The 17,694-nt window shown below is 39.4% G+C and overlaps 2 protein-coding genes across 6 annotated transcripts in view; one reads left to right on the top strand and one right to left on the bottom strand.

Moving 5' to 3' along the window:
• prim2 (DNA primase subunit 2) overlaps nucleotides 1–8,883 on the bottom strand; it is a 39,901-nt gene extending 31,018 nt beyond the window's left edge. The window contains exons 1-7 of one of the 2 annotated variants that reach the window (XM_049601095.1): nucleotides 8,757–8,883; nucleotides 7,580–7,732; nucleotides 7,338–7,450; nucleotides 6,928–7,022; nucleotides 6,699–6,819; nucleotides 5,415–5,510; nucleotides 25–162 (exon numbers count right to left, since the gene is read on the bottom strand). In XM_049601095.1, coding sequence (XP_049457052.1) covers nucleotides 25–162; nucleotides 5,415–5,510; nucleotides 6,699–6,819; nucleotides 6,928–7,022; nucleotides 7,338–7,450; nucleotides 7,580–7,727 — 711 coding nt within the window. In that variant the 5' untranslated portion in view covers nucleotides 7,728–7,732; nucleotides 8,757–8,883. Of the gene's footprint in view, nucleotides 1–24; nucleotides 163–5,414; nucleotides 5,511–6,698; nucleotides 6,820–6,927; nucleotides 7,023–7,337; nucleotides 7,451–7,579; nucleotides 7,733–8,751 lie in introns of both variants that reach the window. The other variant, XM_049601097.1, reaches the window with a different exon arrangement.
• Nucleotides 8,884–10,155: 1,272 nt separating this feature from the next.
• rab23 (RAB23, member RAS oncogene family) lies at nucleotides 10,156–17,451 on the top strand. 4 transcript variants are annotated; one of them, XM_049600782.1, is made up of 8 exons: nucleotides 10,156–10,559; nucleotides 10,907–10,962; nucleotides 13,100–13,333; nucleotides 13,418–13,503; nucleotides 13,827–13,983; nucleotides 14,670–14,752; nucleotides 14,852–14,944; nucleotides 15,040–17,451. In XM_049600782.1, the coding sequence occupies exons 3-8, from the start codon at nucleotides 13,179–13,181 to the stop codon at nucleotides 15,171–15,173; spliced, it is 708 nt and encodes a 235-aa protein (XP_049456739.1). In that variant the 5' UTR covers nucleotides 10,156–10,559; nucleotides 10,907–10,962; nucleotides 13,100–13,178; the 3' UTR covers nucleotides 15,174–17,451. The 4 variants fall into 4 exon arrangements, with proteins under 4 accessions (XP_049456739.1, XP_049456741.1, XP_049456740.1 ...); XM_049600784.1 differs by lacking the exon at nucleotides 10,907–10,962 and having other exon boundaries at nucleotides 13,144–13,333; XM_049600783.1 differs by lacking the exon at nucleotides 10,907–10,962 and having other exon boundaries at nucleotides 13,140–13,333.
• Nucleotides 17,452–17,694: the final 243 nt, after the last annotated feature.

Here is a 17,694-nt window from a genome sequence, read left to right as displayed (position 1 = left end):
CAGTGAAGAGCTGCAAACACTTACTGCGAGAGCTTTCGATAGCCGGGTGCGGAAATCGTTGAGTACGATGGTGACAATGTCCTGGTGAGGGATGTACACGTAGCCTGCTTTCAGGTACACTTTCCTCGCTCGCACTAGATCCAGGGCATCTTGAAATGGGACCTTTCAAATAAAACAAGAACCGGAGAGGAAAAAAAATGTTTAAATTATGAATGCATTTAAAAGATATAGATGTTAATATACCATTTGCATGCATAGTGAGTGTAAGGCCAACACTTTCATCATTTTAGCTGTGATATGAGGACTTACACTTACTCTAGTGCTGTTTAATAAAGGGTGTGTGATGATTTACATGCTCTCAACCACTAAGACTGTCAGTAAGAGGGCCTAAAATGTACATTCAAAGTCAAGTAGCAGACCGTGACATTTTCCCCCTTCATTTTCATTTTGTGAACAGACAAACTTTAGATTTAAATCCACTCAGCTGCGACGGGATATGACAGTAATCTGTCAATCAGCCCATTATTTTCCAGGCTTACCATTCATACTGATTCCTCCACTACATGAACATTCAGTGACTCAACGAAATTATGCCAAAACATTTCTTTAGAAGTAAGGCAAGGTACTCACGCAGAGTGGAAATTCTACATTTGGGGGAACATGAGTTCTCCAATAAGTTGATTTAAAACTGCCTCAGGGACCAATATTTTCTCACTTATTTCATATCATAAATGGTCTGTCTCCATCTGACAAAATAATGGCCCCGAAGGTAGGGGAGCTGAGGAAGAAAATAGAACTAAGCAGACAAATCAGTGTTTTACAGGCAGTTCACTGCCCTGCTTGGCTGGTCCTCTTGGGCATGTTAGGATTACACAGTGTGAGTGAAACGCATCAGAAAACTTGTGCAGTAATTAGTTCAAGACACTTGACACATGGCAGAAGTTACTCCAAACTATAGATGCAAGTTTTCCTGTAAATTCGATCCACATTGATTGACGTCACTGAAGACATTGTGCAAAGCCAGGTATACACTGTGTGATTTTGTTCTGTCCCAGAAGAAAGATGACCAGTGTGAAAGAACTGTGACAATATCTTTAGTCATGGCTCCAAAACGGTGGTCCTACGTCACACTATGCTGTGAGAGATGTTCAAGGCTGGCCGGCCTGGGATAAAATTCTGACAATGTCAGAAATTTGGGATGACCACTCACTGTGTGACTGCTGTTAAGGCCAACATCTACTAACCAACCTACAGAAACGCAGCATGAAATAACGCACTGGTGCTAAACACACACAAACAGATGGATAGCAGCTCACCATGGAGGCTAAATGTGCTAAAAGAAACGTGTGGGATTCCAGCAAAGAGGAAAACCTTATCGAGTTGTGGCAGCAGAAGCCTTGCCTGTAAGATGTGTCCTCCAGCTCGTGGTGGTGGTTGGTTTTACAAAGACGAAGAGGGTTTGCTGCCCAATTTTTGGCCAAGTAAACATTTAACCTGTTATCAGCATAGCGATGTGAAATACCGCACCTGTTCTGCTGCCACCTGCACATATGACCAATTAGTGTCACAAGCTGACCTGACCCGATCCGCCAACACGAGATCTGCGGCCTGACCAAGGTGGCAAATCCTCTGATACCCATGCACTGTTTCAATAATTTGGTCAGGCAACACGTCTAGTGTGATCATTTTGGGCCATTTCTTACATGTGAAACCAAAATAATAAATTTAAAAACGGAAGTAATTCAGAAAATACAATTTAAATTAATATTTTTTTGCATATTCTCATAACACTGAGCAGCACATCTCCACAGTTAACGTGCCTGTCCGAAACACTCCTGATTGAAGCAGCTCTCATATTCCAGCTGGCACAGAGAGGACAGAGCCAACAAGTAAAAAAGTCTGCCGTCAAGGGATTGAACGGTTAAAATATTCAATTAAATTATTATTTTCTTATTTACTTTTAATATATTTATCATCTGACACCAGCAGCCCGACCCATGTGTTCCTTGTTTAACCCAGAAGTGAACCCGGATATAAAATTAAGACAAAACACCACCCGCAATCACCTTTTTGGCAGATCACCAGCCGGGTGCCTGACCTGATGCAGGACTATGCCTGTTATAAGTTGGTTTGTAATGATCATAGAGGGGTGCTGCAGCAACTTAGCACTGCACCTCCATACAGCTGGGGGACTCGCAAGAGATGGATTTAAAAAGAAAAGGTCAAACTTGTAACAGCAGAGGCTGAGATACTCTGACTTTTAGTCCTCAGTATGGGTCAAGCTCCAAAAACACTCTGGAGCTCACGTTACCCATAATGGCACTCTAAATCAGTGGTTCCTAAACGGTGGGTCCTGGTCCCCCAAAGTGGGTTGAGGATCCATTCTGAATGGACCACAAGTGACTCGTGAACATGTCAAGTTTGTAAAAAACACTTTATTTTGAAGTATGGTGAATTTCCAGCACAGAGCTTTTATTTTGAAGTGCCGTTCTCTGCCGTAGAGTGAGTGACTAGCGGACAGCTTCTTGACAGATGGTGCTTCTCAAAGTTGAGGAAGGATCCTTCAATTTCGGCTGAATTTCAAGGATGCTACGTCATCGAATCCCACAGAAGGACTGTCAAGGATCAGTGTCAAGAATCCTTTGAATTCTGCCGAGGACTGAGTCAGAGAATTTTCAAGGATGCATGTTTGTATTCTCAGTGGGCATGAAGCACCTACAATTCTTTGTGCATGATTTGCTAGAATTAAAGGCAGGGCCTTGTCAAAGACGCACACCTGGGCACTCGCTAGCTCGTGTGTGTTCACTGAATGCTAGGAGAGAGTCTTGCCTAGCCTCTGAAGGACCTCACTTGGAAGGACCTGTCCTACCAAGGAAGTACCCTTGACTCTGAGAGGCACTTGAGGGACAGCAAACCTGCTTGACGACATGGCCAAAAGCAAGAATGATGCTGAGTATATTAAACCGTGTGGACCTTGAACTAATGACTAAGGAGAAATCTGGACCCTGAAGCTGGAGCCACTGCTCTGAAGCATCTTTTGTTTGACCTTCAATGACTAGTAAACACTACAACTTTTAAAATCCACACCTTCAGTGTGTAACGCAGCCTTCCCGTTAAAAATCTGTCTGATGACATCATCAGGTTATTCTTTCAAACCGAGTGCTCTATCCAGAGTTTCAACAGGCCGACTAGTAACCAGTGATCTTAACACCATGTGTAAAACTGCCCCTTTAACTAGTGCTGCATGATTAATCTAATCGCAGTTGCAATCGCGATGTCAGGCTGTGCGATTACATAACCGCATAAAAGGCTGCAATTTAATGTAAATGACTGTTAACGTGTGTGCCTGTGGACGTGACTGCCTCTCCTGTAGTGTGTGGAGTTTGTTGACATCACGCCCACAAGTTATCCTGGTGTGTGCAGCAGTGACCAACACAGATACTGAAGAAGAGCATGAGCACGACCAAGAACAGGCTGAGTTGGTAGCAAAAAATAACCCAACGCCTATTATATGGCGATACTTTGGATTCAGGTACGGCAGCGCTGACCAGAAAGACGTGCTGTGTAAAACTTAAAAAGTTAAAGTCGCCTCGACCCGCGGCAACACGACCAATCTATATCAGCACTTGAGACAGCACAGAGAAAAGTAGGAAGAATGCATGCGAGAGAAAGACAAGCTGAGTAACTTTAAAGACAAAGAGACAACTGAGACCCTCATAAAACAACAACAAAGCACAATTACACATACATTTGTAAGTGTCACGTCATACAACAAGACCTCAAAGAGACACAGGGAAATCATGGACTCTGTAACAATCTATGTAATAACAAATGAAAAATTGAGCAATTTTGCTCGGTTTCGGCCCACATGACATGCTGCTGTGTTGTGCAACGGCCTATTCACATGCTGGAATTTGTCATTTATGTGACAACGCCTGAACACAACACAGGCTCTGCTCCGCTGTAGGTACAGTGCCGTGCTGCGCTGCTGTGCGAGAGCCATGTTTGACTGTGCGTAACAGCAGTCTGTTGATGGTCATTTACACACTGTCCATAACAATAACTATGTCAGCTCAGGTCAGTGCCCCCCCTCATATAATGTAGGGGAAACACTGAATCAAGCAAGAAGACTCATGGTACCATTTATTTATTAAATTTTATACAACAGTTAGTTCCGGCCCTGCAATCTGATTGGTCGAGACTCAGTAAAACCGTGACGATATTGGAGTACAACATCACGGTTATTTCACTGTGTATGTATCACTCCGCCTCACAGCTGATTGCAATCAACAATCAAATCAAAACTGACGGTTAGTGTCAGTTAGGTCAGCAGTTGCGTTGTAGGCTAATTAATTCATCCACTGTCAAACAGCCTAAAATAAGTTTTGAATTGAACTATGAATGGTCATCAGAGGAAGATGAGGGAGAGGAGAAGCTGAATCCATCTGAGCACACATCCAGGTTTGTCAGTGTTTCATCAGCGGAGCTCAATGACTTGGAGAAAAGCAACATACTGTCAGATCAGAAGGCAGAGTCAGATGTGCCTGTGAAGCCACAGTCCACCATGCAGTCACCACAGACTTATTTCACCGGCTGCACAATTAATGGAAATGTGCAGATAAACGTGTATAAAGAGTAAGTGCCTGGCGCACCATGTCTGCGTTACATAGCAACGGTGATAGCGGAGTCCTGAGGGAACTATTTTTGTTAGTGGAAGACAAATAAAATGCTTAAATTATCTATTTTGTCCTCATTTTTCAACATTTCTTAATCAGCCTTGCTTATTTAACTGTTGAACTGTTGTATAAAAGCAATATCACACTCGAGCTTGTGATGTTATACTCGTATATCGTCACGGCTGTGATTCAGTCATAGGCACGAGCTCGAGTGTGATATTGCTTAAGTAATTGCAACCGCAATGGCGATATTGTCCTCAAAATCGCAATCGCACATTTTTATCAAATCGTGCGGCACTACCTTTAACATGAAAATCCACAGTGCAGAGTTGCTGTTGTTTCATGATTCTGGACACGTCTTTGTCAAACTGAGCATTAACAACTCAAAAGTAGCCCAATAATGGACTCATGGGGGAAACACTAGAGCATTTGATGGTAAATGCAGATAATAATCACTGAAGATAATTACAGGGTGATTTTAACAGAAGAACATTTTCTTGTCTGTGAAGATACCAATGCTAACACTGCCTTTTCTTTTTCAAAGTTCTGACATTTAGAACACAAAACAATGAGTTAACAGCACTATGTCTCGATGGCTTGCTTCTTCATTCACTGTGGGAACTACAGGAATATAAATCGTAGAATAATGGTGTACATAAAATGTGTTTTGTGGAAGCATAGGCACTTAAACATTCTTAGTGGTCTCAGTGGAGAGAAAGAGAGAAATGAGTAACTCACTTTGTAGAAGTCCTGGTTCTCCACGGTGATTCCACTGACGGCGTAACTGGAGTTGACAAGTTTATCCGACAGGGCCTTCTTCTCCTCGACACTAATCTGAAAAGTTATTGATGAGAGTGATGAATTTCAGCGAAGAGCTGCACAGACAGAACTGCGCCAGTGTTTAGACACTGAAGGCTGAGGCTCACATCGTTTATCAGATGAACGCGCCGTTTTCGTCCTTGCTTGACACATTATGTTTGGATAAATTATTGAATAGCTTTTTTCCATTTTTCCTTTTAGGAGTCACCTCCATTTCATGGAAACCTGTCGCAGTGCCTTCCCGGAGTGGGTCTAAAGATACACTTAAAAGTAAAAGACACTAAAAACAGAAATTCACATTTAATCAGGATTACTACGAATGTTAAAAATCGCACGTGTGTATATTTATCACCTTGGAAACACTGTTTGTTCACACATTAAAACAACTATAGTGCAAGACAAATGCTTTTAACATTAAAACTTTTTTTTTTAAATCACCCTTCAAGGAAACCCTCAGCATTCATGGGTCCTGTTACAGTGATCAAACAGCTCCACCTAGTGAGCATGCAGCTGAGCACAAATGTTCCTTTCCCTGCCGTTTCTGGTTTTCTTTTCCTAATATCCACCAATACATGAGATTCTGTGTCGGCTTCTTTGTCAGTCAGATTTTTAATTATTCCACAGTTACAACAGAAATTAGAAATTAGAAATCATTTTAGCTGATATAAAACCTCAACTCTGCTCATTACTTTCAGAATCTAAACACAGTTTTGCTCATATTTGAAGGTTTGTAAAAATACATATTCTAAAAACACTTTCATATAGTGCCCTGTTCAGATCAGTCCACAAGCCTTTACATTTACAGATGTGGAGAGAGGTGAACAACAACAGTACGGGAGTTGTAAGTAAGTCTCAGGTAGCAAAGAAGAAAATGAAGACTTTATTTGTAAAATCAGATAAGAGATATTCTTAAAATGAATAACCACTAATTTGATTGATATTTATTTGATCGTACAAGAAAAACCTGCTTTATAGAAATGTAAAAACTCTGAAATATCTTATGAAAACATCCAACATCAGCTTGACTGATATTTCCTGGCTTGCGAATACACACATATGGCAAATATGGAAAATAAATAAAAATTGAGTTATCTGTTTTTCAAATAAACCCTTCAAATATTGCAGTAATTTTTAAGCAATAAATTAACATTTTGAGTCAAAGTATTTTTCTACATCAAAGTAAAAAGTGGTGTTAAAACTTACCGTGTCATACTGCAGATTATTTCTGTGCAGGAATTCAAGCTTTTGTTCGGGATACAGCTCGTTGAAGCGGTAGCGGAAAAGATCGACTTCCTGTTGGATAAACCACCGTCTCAAGTCCTCCCTTTAAGATGTAATTACAAATAAACATTTATTCAGACACTCATTTTCACAGCAGGTTTATTCTTTTTTTTTATTAACAACAATCATTCTTCAGAAGCTACAGACTTACGTTTGGCAGTAGGCAAGTCTGAGGATGAAGTGGGAGATATGGTCCTTTCTTCGTTTCTCGAATTCAGTTGGTCCAGTCTGAGTTTTTCGGTCATCCTTAATGGGTTAAGGTACAGTATTTTTATGACATATTTGTTGTCATGATTCACAACTTCTTAACTTGTGTTGGCTTGTTGGGCATAATTTTACTTGCAAGGTAAAATACAAGATTTTTAAAGAAGGTTTTGTGACCATATTCACAAGTCAAGAGCGTGTTGTATACTTTTTACAACAGTGATGTTTACAATACCTGTATGCCATCTTACATTAATTTAGGCTATGGGAATTCAGCTTTATTTTGGCAAGTAAGCAGCTTTTATGACTCATGACAGGCAGTAATGTGACAATGTGCATCCTGTTTAACATACTCACAGCATCTGATCTGTATGCGAAGTTCAGGGTTTTACACTCATGTTCCAGTTTCTTTGTGTACTGCTCTGACAGCTTCACATAGCTCACTCCCAAATTCTCAATTGTCTTCAGCACTGTAGTGGTAACAAAAACAGACATTATAAATATCAGGCCATTTTAAGCATATTACAAATGTATTTCATTACAGCAGTGAAAACACTAAATTTAAATATCATTAGACTGGAAAGAGACCTAGGTCTTACATTTCAGTCTGTCCACAGCAAACGCCTCAAATTCAGCAAGAGAGATGTTTTCAAGAGGAGGTTGCACATAGAACTGCAGAGGATGTCCATACAGCTCCGCCTGGCCTTCGTTGGCGGCGACCTTCCTTCTTCTGCCAGAAAACAGCATAGTTCCTGATGGTATAGGAAAATAAGAATGTCTTCTAATAAAGAAGCATCATGTATCACCAGACAATAGGATACAAGTCATCATCACCACACTGGCATGTTTGGTACAACTACAATTTTCAGTACAGACCAGTGGGAGCTTCAATATAAATTCATGAAAATGAAATAAGTAGCAAGCCTCTTCTCCAATGCACCATGCTGTATTTCTGTTTATAGAGGCTTCAGATATTTTGTCTTCATTAAATGGGTGCTGGCATTTGGGGGAAAAATAAAATGTATATATGTGTGTGTGTGTGTGTGTGTGTGTGTGTGTGTGTGTGTGTGTTTGAGACTAATTATTAGACGCCCCTCTTGTCAAAAATTAGCAATCCATTTACCTCATTTGGTCTGTCCTCTTTAAACACACAAAAACATTAAAAATGCTGCCTATTGTCTGAGCTGTATAACTTGGGCCCCTGTAAGATGGGCAGCAGATTACAGATGTGTTCACACACCACAAATCATAGTCCACCTGTTAAAAGAACATGTAAGGGTATAGAAAGAAAATATTCATGCAGAGAGCATTTTATCTATGTCAAAGTATGTTTTCATCTGCAACAACTTGGCTACAAAGCTGCTTACACTGAACAAGGTCTATTGTGCAGCTCATTGCACATAAGGCACAAACTCTGACAGGCATCAAACCATTGAAATGACCTGATAACATTAGCTAACGTTAGCAATTTATTGTGTTACAACACAACTAAAGTAAGTGGTATCCCCCTTTCCCATAAAACTAGCTGTACCCACACGACATAATTAAGCATGAAACGACTTCGCTAAAGCTAACAATACTGTATCTTCAGCGCAAAGTTAGTCAACAATAATGACACATTTCCCCAACGCAGACACAGATGCTAGCTAACACGCAGCAGTTAACTCCATGGAAACGGGGTGGACGAGGACCGACTAAAACTATTCCAGGGAGTATCACACAACTTGAAACAAGTACAATAGCAGCATTTAAACGGTTATATTGTCGTTACATTACCGCTTAGACGATGAAGCTGCTTCTTCTTAGTTCAATCCCGCCAAACAAAGTGGGTGGTTCAACTAACGCGGGTAAATGATGACGATTTTAGACAAACCAGGAAGAGAAACCTGTCACAGAGTGTGAGCGCTCGTTTAGTTGTTCCGGCCGGCCTGCCATGTCTCTGCCATTGATGAGCTATCCTTTGTGAAAGCATACAAGAAGAAAAGGCTTCTCAGTTTTCTATGATGACTACAAACCAGTCGTGCAGCTGAATATCTAAAATAAGCACTGCCTTATTTAGTGTGCGATTTTCATGACTTTTTTTCCCGCCGTCGACCTAAATGCAACAGCGGCTTTCGGGATTATCTGCACTACATAACAAACGCACCCAGAACTTGTGGTTTACCCATAACCTGAAATGCAGATTTGTGATTTCTAAAATGCAAAATGTAGGTACCAGTGTGTCTATTTAACGAGATGCTCCCTGCAGTTACTAATAAAAGTAAACAGAAGGTTTGAAAAACTATAAACTATTATATTGGTTGTTCTGTAATTAAGTGTGAATCCACGAACACAATAAATATTCATAACATTCCAACAGCTGCAGCAGGGGCTGTCAGAAATAGGCTGTAGTGGAAAGTAACTAAGTTTATAGACTCAAGAACTGTACCAAAGTACATGCACTTTACTTAAGTATTCAAATGTTCTGCTTTATTTTGCAAATTATTCCAACAGCAGTCAGACTCTTTAACAAGACAGCATAGATAGATAGATAGATAGAATATTTATTCATGAAATACATATAATACATATTCACATATATATATGTTCACATCCATATCCTTTGTATTTATACTGTGTAACATGCTTGTGCAATTTCATACTGTACAATACTTTACCACTACTGTGCAATAATATTAATAGGTGACATTTCTATATCTTTGCAGTAAATATACTACACACCATGAGTGTATTTCAGTTACCCTGTGCTACTATCAATCATGGACATACAGTATCTGTATAGGAGAAGGGTGTATATGTATTTAGATTTAATATAATTTAAATTTAATTTTATTTAATTTAATTTTATTTTATTTTATTATCTGTTTTGTCATTTTTTATGACGTAATCACATGTTTTACCTGCTTCTGACTCTTAAACTGCTGGGATTAATAAAGCCTTACTTATTATTATTATTATTATTATTAGTAGTAGTAGTAGTAGTAGTATCATTATTATTATTACTGAAAATATGCACATTTTATACCTTTACATCAGTTTCTCTGGAAAGCAATGTACACAGTATTGACATTTTATTTTTTATCATTATCACAGTATACCAGTTGGTGGCGGTAATGCGATACCTCAACACCGCCACAAACCAAACAGAAATAGAAGAAGAAGAAGACTCTCCTGCTGCTTAGCAACAAACATTAGCGAGCTAGCCAGTTGCCTGGCTGGCTAGTTACTCTCATGCGCAACGTAGTTAGCTGGAACGAAGGCTTGCGGATAGAAAGCAATGCGCTTTCATCTAGTAAATGTCACAGATTTTACTCAGTTGTCGACGTTAGTTAAACTTTACCCGACGTTTTGATGCAGAGAGCATTAGGTACGAGTAGTCATTAGCTTGGCATCATTAACGGGCGGAGCAGAGGGCTCTTTTCTCTGGGAAAAGTGGCTAACCTTAGCTAGGTAACCTTAGCACCGGAGTCACTGGCGTCTCCTCCTGCCACAGAGAAGAGCACAGGCAGGCTGGAGATATGTGAATGTGGGTTAGCTCATGTTGGCGGACACTGGATGATCTGAAACGTGAGTTTACAGGTAAGACATTGCTCACTCTGTGGGTCTGCTAGCTTTACATCTTTCCTCACCGGCACAGTCAGTCAGCCTTTCAGTCATCTCTAACGGGCTACACCAGCAGCTGCTTGGTACCTGGAGACCTTCCTGCCAGCTATTCAACAGGTCCTATCTTGACCAAGGCAAGGCACTGTGATTTGAGGATGTTAAAGCAGAATAAAAAGTTGACTTAATACTTAATTCCCCTCACAGACTTTGGAAATACCACCTGCAGCCACAGCAAGTCTCAACAGAAATAAGTACTACATCTTATAGCATTATAATAGTTTTATTCTCTGTAACATTGTCTCTTAACGGTGCCCCACCTTGAGGCCTGGGGGAAAGCAACGATGAGTCTGTGAAGATGACTCACAGTCCAGGAGGGGAGGTGGGTTGTCTTCTACATACTTATCAGAGCTCATTTATATGTGCATTGTAATGCATAGGATAACCTGCTATCTAAAATACAGGAGTGCATTTCAGATTGTCTGTCATGTTTTAATATGTGTAGCATCAAAGGGAAAATTGTCTCATTGTAGTGTTGTCACCATACTGGGATTTCTAACTTTGATACAATATCTAAAAAACCATTGATATTCAATACTATTTTTAACATCACAGGGAAAAATTGACATTCAGGGCATATAGTTTGAAATTCTTTATAAAAAGCTAAATAAAGCAAAGCTATAACATGACAACAACTATTCTTTTCTTGGCCAATAGCAGAGAACAGCAGAATAACTGAGGTTAACACTAACAAGAGAGAGGAGAAAGTGCAGCTGGTACCAGACCAATGTATCAGTACCGCAAAAAATTGAGTATCGACACAGTTTTAAATACTCAGAATCGATATGTATTGATATATCAATATTTTTGACAACAGTATCTCATCGTAGATAGAAAAATATAATAACTGGAAGACCCACAATATACACAGGATAGCTGTTTGTGCTGATACAGAAAATCAGTTGTTTAAATGTCTGATTGGTGTTTATCATACTGGTGTTGATGGTATTGGGGTGTCACACTGGAACTCTCATTTTCGGCTGCCAATCTCAGGTATTTTAGAAATGATTGTAGGAGAAGGTTGATGTCTTAATTTTAAATTTTCAGATTGAACTACACTTTGAGTAGAATATTCAAGATATAAAACGTGATAGACAGTAATTGATCATTACTTATTACCTGCCCACTCCTATTATTGATGTTAACATCATATATGTGTGTGTGTGTGTGTGTGTGTGTGTGTGTGTAGAGGTGGTGACACAAAATAGCAGCCAGAGTACATAGCCAGCCTTTGACTCCATTTCTGTCACTCTGTAACAAATTTCAGTAATGCATGTAGACATTATTACACAGAGAGAGGAGAGAATTGCAAATGTGTAACTTGGCTTGTGAATCAAACTGGAAAGAAAGAAGGGGGTCTTGAGTCATAACATGAGTTAGATATATATAAGAGATTGCAGAGATTAAATCAAAGCCCGAATGTATATTTTGCTGTAAACTAATTAAAAGATTTCATATCAAAAAGTCTATAAAAACAAGAGCACGCTGTTTATTTTAAGCCGCTCTTTGCCCACCTGTTCCAACAACTGCTGCGTCACACAGCTCAATTATAGTTGATGAATAATATCGTTGACTGCAATACATATTGTGACTCAAATCCAGACAGGCTGTTGGACACCACAGTCACACAGTAGGTTGTCAGTATCCACTGGGAACAGCTTTCCCACAATATGTTGTTTAGCATTGCACCCAGCAGCTACATGCATACAACTGTGGACGACCCAGTTGCTATGCGGAGTCTGCTGCTCTCACTGCTAATGGAAGAATAAACACATTGCACAGTCGCTGCAAACACGATCCTTGTAAAAATTTACAACGGTTAGTCCGACGCGAGCACACATGGTTAAAAGGACAACTCCAGTCATTGTGCATATAAAACCGTCTACTAGAGTGCAGTCCCTCAACAGTGCAGTTGTTGTCGTAAACTGTAGTGCTGATAGTAATAAATTTAGAATTTGGCAGGCTACATAAAATTTAAATTAAATACTTCAGAGTTTTCATATGTGTACAAAAAGATAAATGGAAAATTATGTTTCATATTATTGCCAGATCCACTGATTTGTGTGCTAATATGTCATCATATAAAAGCTGACTACTTTCAGTTATATCAGTTATTATAAATCATATTAATGGAAAGGAACTATTTTTATTTTTTTGTTGGCAAATCGGAGCAAAGTTTAGTAGAAGCACACATCTCACACATGGATTAATCAGTTTGGTGTCTCAAATTGGTTCAGTTTGGTGTCTAATAAAAGCTAAAGTAAGTAGATACAAGGGAGTAGTTTCATTGTAACTGTTCCTCTGATGATAATAAACAGAAATCCATATTGATTTATTGAGTAAAGAGAGCTTACATTGGAATACAATCTACAGTTAGTTTCCTGCTGTTTCTGCTGGATGCCTTTTACTTCTCCAAACATATGTCATACAATAATGTTTTGCTTATTTTACACTTCCAGGTGGTATATGTGTCCGTGTCACGTCACTGAAACTACCCAGACAGAGTGGAACTGAGTAAACCAGCCAAAGGTTGCCACCATGTTGGAGGAGGACATGGAAGTGGCCATCAAGGTGGTCGTGGTCGGCAATGGAGCTGTTGGCAAGTCCAGTATGATCCAACGGTACTGCAAGGGCATCTTCACTAAGGACTACAAAAAGACTATCGGAGTTGACTTCCTGGAAAGGCAGATAGTGTAAGCAGCTTGTTTCACAGATGTTTACATTCCTCTATCAATCATAGCCTATATTTCATCATCACTGCCTTCTCTTTGTTTTAGTGTAAATGACGAGGAGGTGCGGCTAATGCTGTGGGACACTGCTGGGCAGGAGGAGTTTGACGCTATTACCAAGGCCTACTACCGTGGTAAGACCCCTCCACCATGACAAATATAACACTGCTCCTCTGGCTCGCTGACCTCCCTGACCGCTGAAGTTAAGTTTAGATTCTTCACAGATTTTACGCTCCACTGGCAGCGTGGCTTTTAACCAGAGCACATGCACTGCACATGTTGCACTGTAAACATGTCTTTGAACTAAAAATGAATCTCCAGTAGGGTTGCTCTAACGTTGACCCAATGTTTTCTATCCTCAAGGTGGAGGATGAACTATATATTAGGTCAAAGTCATTTTTTTAAAGAATGACCAACTTGAAAACATGAATTGTTTCTGTGTTGTTTTACATTCTAGGGGCCCAAGCGTGTGTGCTAGTCTTCTCTACCACAGACAGGGAGTCGTTTCAGGCTATCGACAGTTGGAGGGAGAAGGTGGAGGCGGAGGTCGGAGACATTCCCACAGTTCTTGTGCAAAACAAAATTGACCTTCTGGAAGAAACCGTTATAAAAAAGTAAGTAGATGTGTCTTTTTTTTTTGTTGTTGCAAAAATCACACAGTAACAGTAATCCATTGAATGTTAAAGGTATACTTTGCAGTAAATGTTGGTCACTAAACACAACACAACATTCAAACGTGGCCCCTCCTCACTAATACACTGCTTTTACATACACTGCTTTGTTATAACAGAAACCAGATATTTTAGAAAGCTAACTAAGCTAACCGTTGGCACCTACCCATCCCACAGAAAACAAGCCAAGTCTGTGTCACTCCTCATCCTAACCTTCAGCGCTCACCAGTGAAAATGAAAGCCAACTTCAGATTCGCTCTTGTTTTGGAACAAACTTTGTCTGCTCAGTATTTCAAAGGCTATATTTGTTTTTTGTTTTTTGTAGCTGTGTCTGCAGGCATTTTTCACAGTTTTCTCTTGGATGCACGCTGTGACTCGTTACCTTTTTAGAAAATCTGCTGGCATTGGCTGGTAGCTACACACATAAACAAACATAGCAAAATGAGAAGATACAGGCAGAGGGCAGAGTCTCTGCAGATAAATACACCGCCACACTATTCTAGTGGATAAAAAGTGATGATTAAGAGGGATTTCTTTTGCATTTGTCTCATTTTTTTAATCCTGCGTAGTATACCTTTAAAGACAAATAGTACTGAGTCTGAATTGTATTTTCTTTATCTCAATTGCAGCGAGGAGGCAGAAGGTTTGGCTAAAAGGCTCAAGCTGAGATTTTACCGAGCTTCAGTAAAAGAGGACCTCAATGTCAACGAGGGTGGGTTACTGAAAATTTGGACAACTTGTCTAATGCAACTGAAACAGTCTCATTCTGGATGTTAGTATTGTAACATTTCTGCTGGTTCTCTCTTTTTAGTTTTTAAGTACTTAGCTGAGAAGTATCTCCAGAGACTCAAACAGCAAACGGCAGAAGAGACAGAGGTGCTCCACACAACAAGCAATAAAATAGGTGAGGAGTCTTGCTGTTTATCATTTTTTATGTTACACTTTAAGTTTTATTTTGTCAGTAGGGTGACATTACTGATATATTGTGTTTTTCCCAAGGTGTTTTTAATACCACGAGTAGTAACGTCTGCAACCAGAGCTCCAGCAACGGCAGAGAAGTCATCACTTTGCGACCTAACAAACAAAGGACCAAGAAGAGTAAAAATCCTTTTGGAAGCTGCAGTGTACTCTAGATAAGAATAATTTAGTTTTAGTGACTCACTATTGTTTCTGAGACTAAAATTGGTCATTATTTTTACTTTGTTGAGGTAGCCACATTTAGAGACCAAAGCCTAAACAGACTGGGAAACACAACTCCATACTACTTTAATAACCTGACGTTTAATCTGTAAGTTTTCTCCCCACACTGATGGCTGAATTTCCCTCAATTCAGCCTCGGCTCTCCGGCAATGATCTGCGCACAAACCTTTGTATCTTTGTATCCTTGTGGCTGCCTTCAGTAACAGCAGCAGCTACAGTACCTGTTTGTTATTTAGATACGACTCGACATACAATCCTGTCGTCAAAGCAGCAAAGGTTGCACTCCTGATCTATGAAAACTCCTCTTTATGATTTCGACAGTCTCCCCTTCCTGTGTTTGACATTTCAACTGTGCAATATGTTTGCGTGTATTGTAGGGTACAAAAAAAAGTACCAGCTGTCAGCACAATATGGTTCAAACTTTTATTGTGGACAAAACACTATCGAATCCACAGTTAATTCTCTGTGCAGAAGTATTTTTGTACGAATCAAAACAGTGTTGGGTGATATTTTCACTAAAGTGTTGACATAGTGCCAAATTTCCTCTTTCTGAACGTAACACTGCAGTGATGATGGATGTAACATGAAATGAATAGAATGTGCTTTTATCTATAACCAAATATGAATAACTATCGACACAAAATATTCCTCTATATGTCTGCTCACACGCTTATTTACAGATTTGCTAATCGGGACTTTCACAAAGTTTCAGACTTTGTGATGTAAAACACGAGTTGAAGTCAAAGTCAGTTATAGCGTTATGTTTTTAATTGCAGTTGTTTACATTTTACATATGTAAATGCTTTTCTTTAACTTTGGTACAGCTTTTCCAGAGTAAGCAAATATCAGTATCTATGTTTTCACGTTTCACTTTATTTCTAACATTTCAAACACTAAACGTGGTACAAGATTTTGGATTTTATTTCTTGGTTTTGCTTCTGTAGTATCTAATCAATTTCTACTTTGTAAATATTATTCTGCTCCTTTTTGATGGGTTAAAAAAAGGAGGAGGAGTGGGACTAGAAAGTTGAAAAGCTCACTGCTCAGTAATGAGTGACCTCATGATACGGAGTTTTGAGCGGAATGTGAACCCCAGCTCTCTGAACGTACAAAAAGCTGACCTTCAGGGTGGGACATTTTGCTTGTGTGTGCCTGAATATGCAAGAAGATTCAGTTTCTCCTCACTATTTGAGGGCCCTCCAAAACAGATCTCCCAAATGAATGCTCAATACTCAGTACATATCTGTGAACTGTGTCACTGCCTTGTCTGCACCATGCCTTTTATTTTCTTCCCCCCCCCAAATCTTATGAAGACACCGGTTTACTAAGCACAACAAAATTATCAACATTTCCATATTAATAGTATTTTACATGCATTTAGAAAACACGGGGCATCTGGGAATACATGTGCATGCATTTTGTCCTTTTAAAAAGTTTTACAACTTATCTCAGATCTGTTTTAAATGAACTTTATTTTTGAGATGTTAAAGATGGGACTGTTGTGAAAATCCCAACAGGTGCTTAAACTATGTTCCAATTCTACCATTGGTACGAAGATTATGTCACATTTCAAGCTCTCTCATTAGGTTGTCTGTAAACCGTGCTGTTTTGTAAAAAAGAAAAAAAAGTGGCATAACTGTAATGCATGCAAGCCTTTTTTCCACATCGGTGAATGTGCAGCCACGGCTGCAACGCCATAATGCCTTGTCTTTGTTTACATTCTCCCCCTCTGACCACCAGTAAGCATTTCAGTCCCTCCTCTTGCTGTTTGTTTTAATTGCCTGCACAGTAAATCTGTACATAATTATTTCCCTAAGCTTTCTTTTATTTGTAACATTGTGTTCACTTTGCCTTTTTTGCTTTTTTGACTGAATGGATTTAGCGCACTTTATCTTGACGATGGCATGTAATCTTAAGAGAACCGTTAAGTAAAAACTAACCATACTTATGTGCTGTCACTCAGGTGTTGTAATGATCTCTGTGTCTTACTGTTACACTGCTTCTTCACAAATCAATTTCACACATTTAGATAGACAAACCGTATGTATGCTCTCACTCTGACAAAAACAACACTCATTGTTGGATTTTTTTTTTAACAATAAAAAATATATCACTTTAACTTTAAGCGTGCCACACTGCTGTGCACCTGATGTTATGTTTGGGGGGGGAGTTGATGGTAATCTGATATAAATAAAACTTTACTTTTTTTTTCTTGGGCATCCAGTGTGTAATTTCAAATGACAATATTCCTCTGCCAGTACAATCAAATTACACTGCACTCTTATTCTGGAATAAAGGCAAAATGTGTAGAGCTTTGAAAACATGATCAACATTAACATGATTGCTTGACTGCAGACTGATTATAGATAATAAGGTAGGTGTGTTGGGAGCCACTAGATGCCACTATATCCTGCACACTAGACCTTTTATAAGTTTTAGTGTTCAAATGACAAA

This window comes from Epinephelus fuscoguttatus, linkage group LG16 (genome assembly GCF_011397635.1).
Source record: "Epinephelus fuscoguttatus linkage group LG16, E.fuscoguttatus.final_Chr_v1".
NCBI lineage: Eukaryota > Metazoa > Chordata > Actinopteri > Perciformes > Serranidae > Epinephelus > Epinephelus fuscoguttatus.
The sequence above is the reverse complement of the archived record's forward strand: the minus strand, read 5'-3'. Positions and strand labels throughout refer to the sequence as shown.

What these genes read in the sequence shown, in the direction of transcription:
- rab23 (XM_049600784.1), top strand. Translation starts at nt 13,179, where the DNA reads ATGTTGGAGGAGGACATGGAAGTGGCCATCAAGGTGGTCGTGGTCGGC. An exon ending in TACCAAGGCCTACTACCGTG is followed by an intron (nt 13,504 to 13,826) that starts GTAAGACCCCTC and finishes TTTACATTCTAG; the next exon opens with GGGCCCAAGCGTGTGTGCTA. An exon ending in CACAACAAGCAATAAAATAG is followed by an intron (nt 14,945 to 15,039) that starts GTGAGGAGTCTT and finishes GTTTTTCCCAAG; the next exon opens with GTGTTTTTAATACCACGAGT.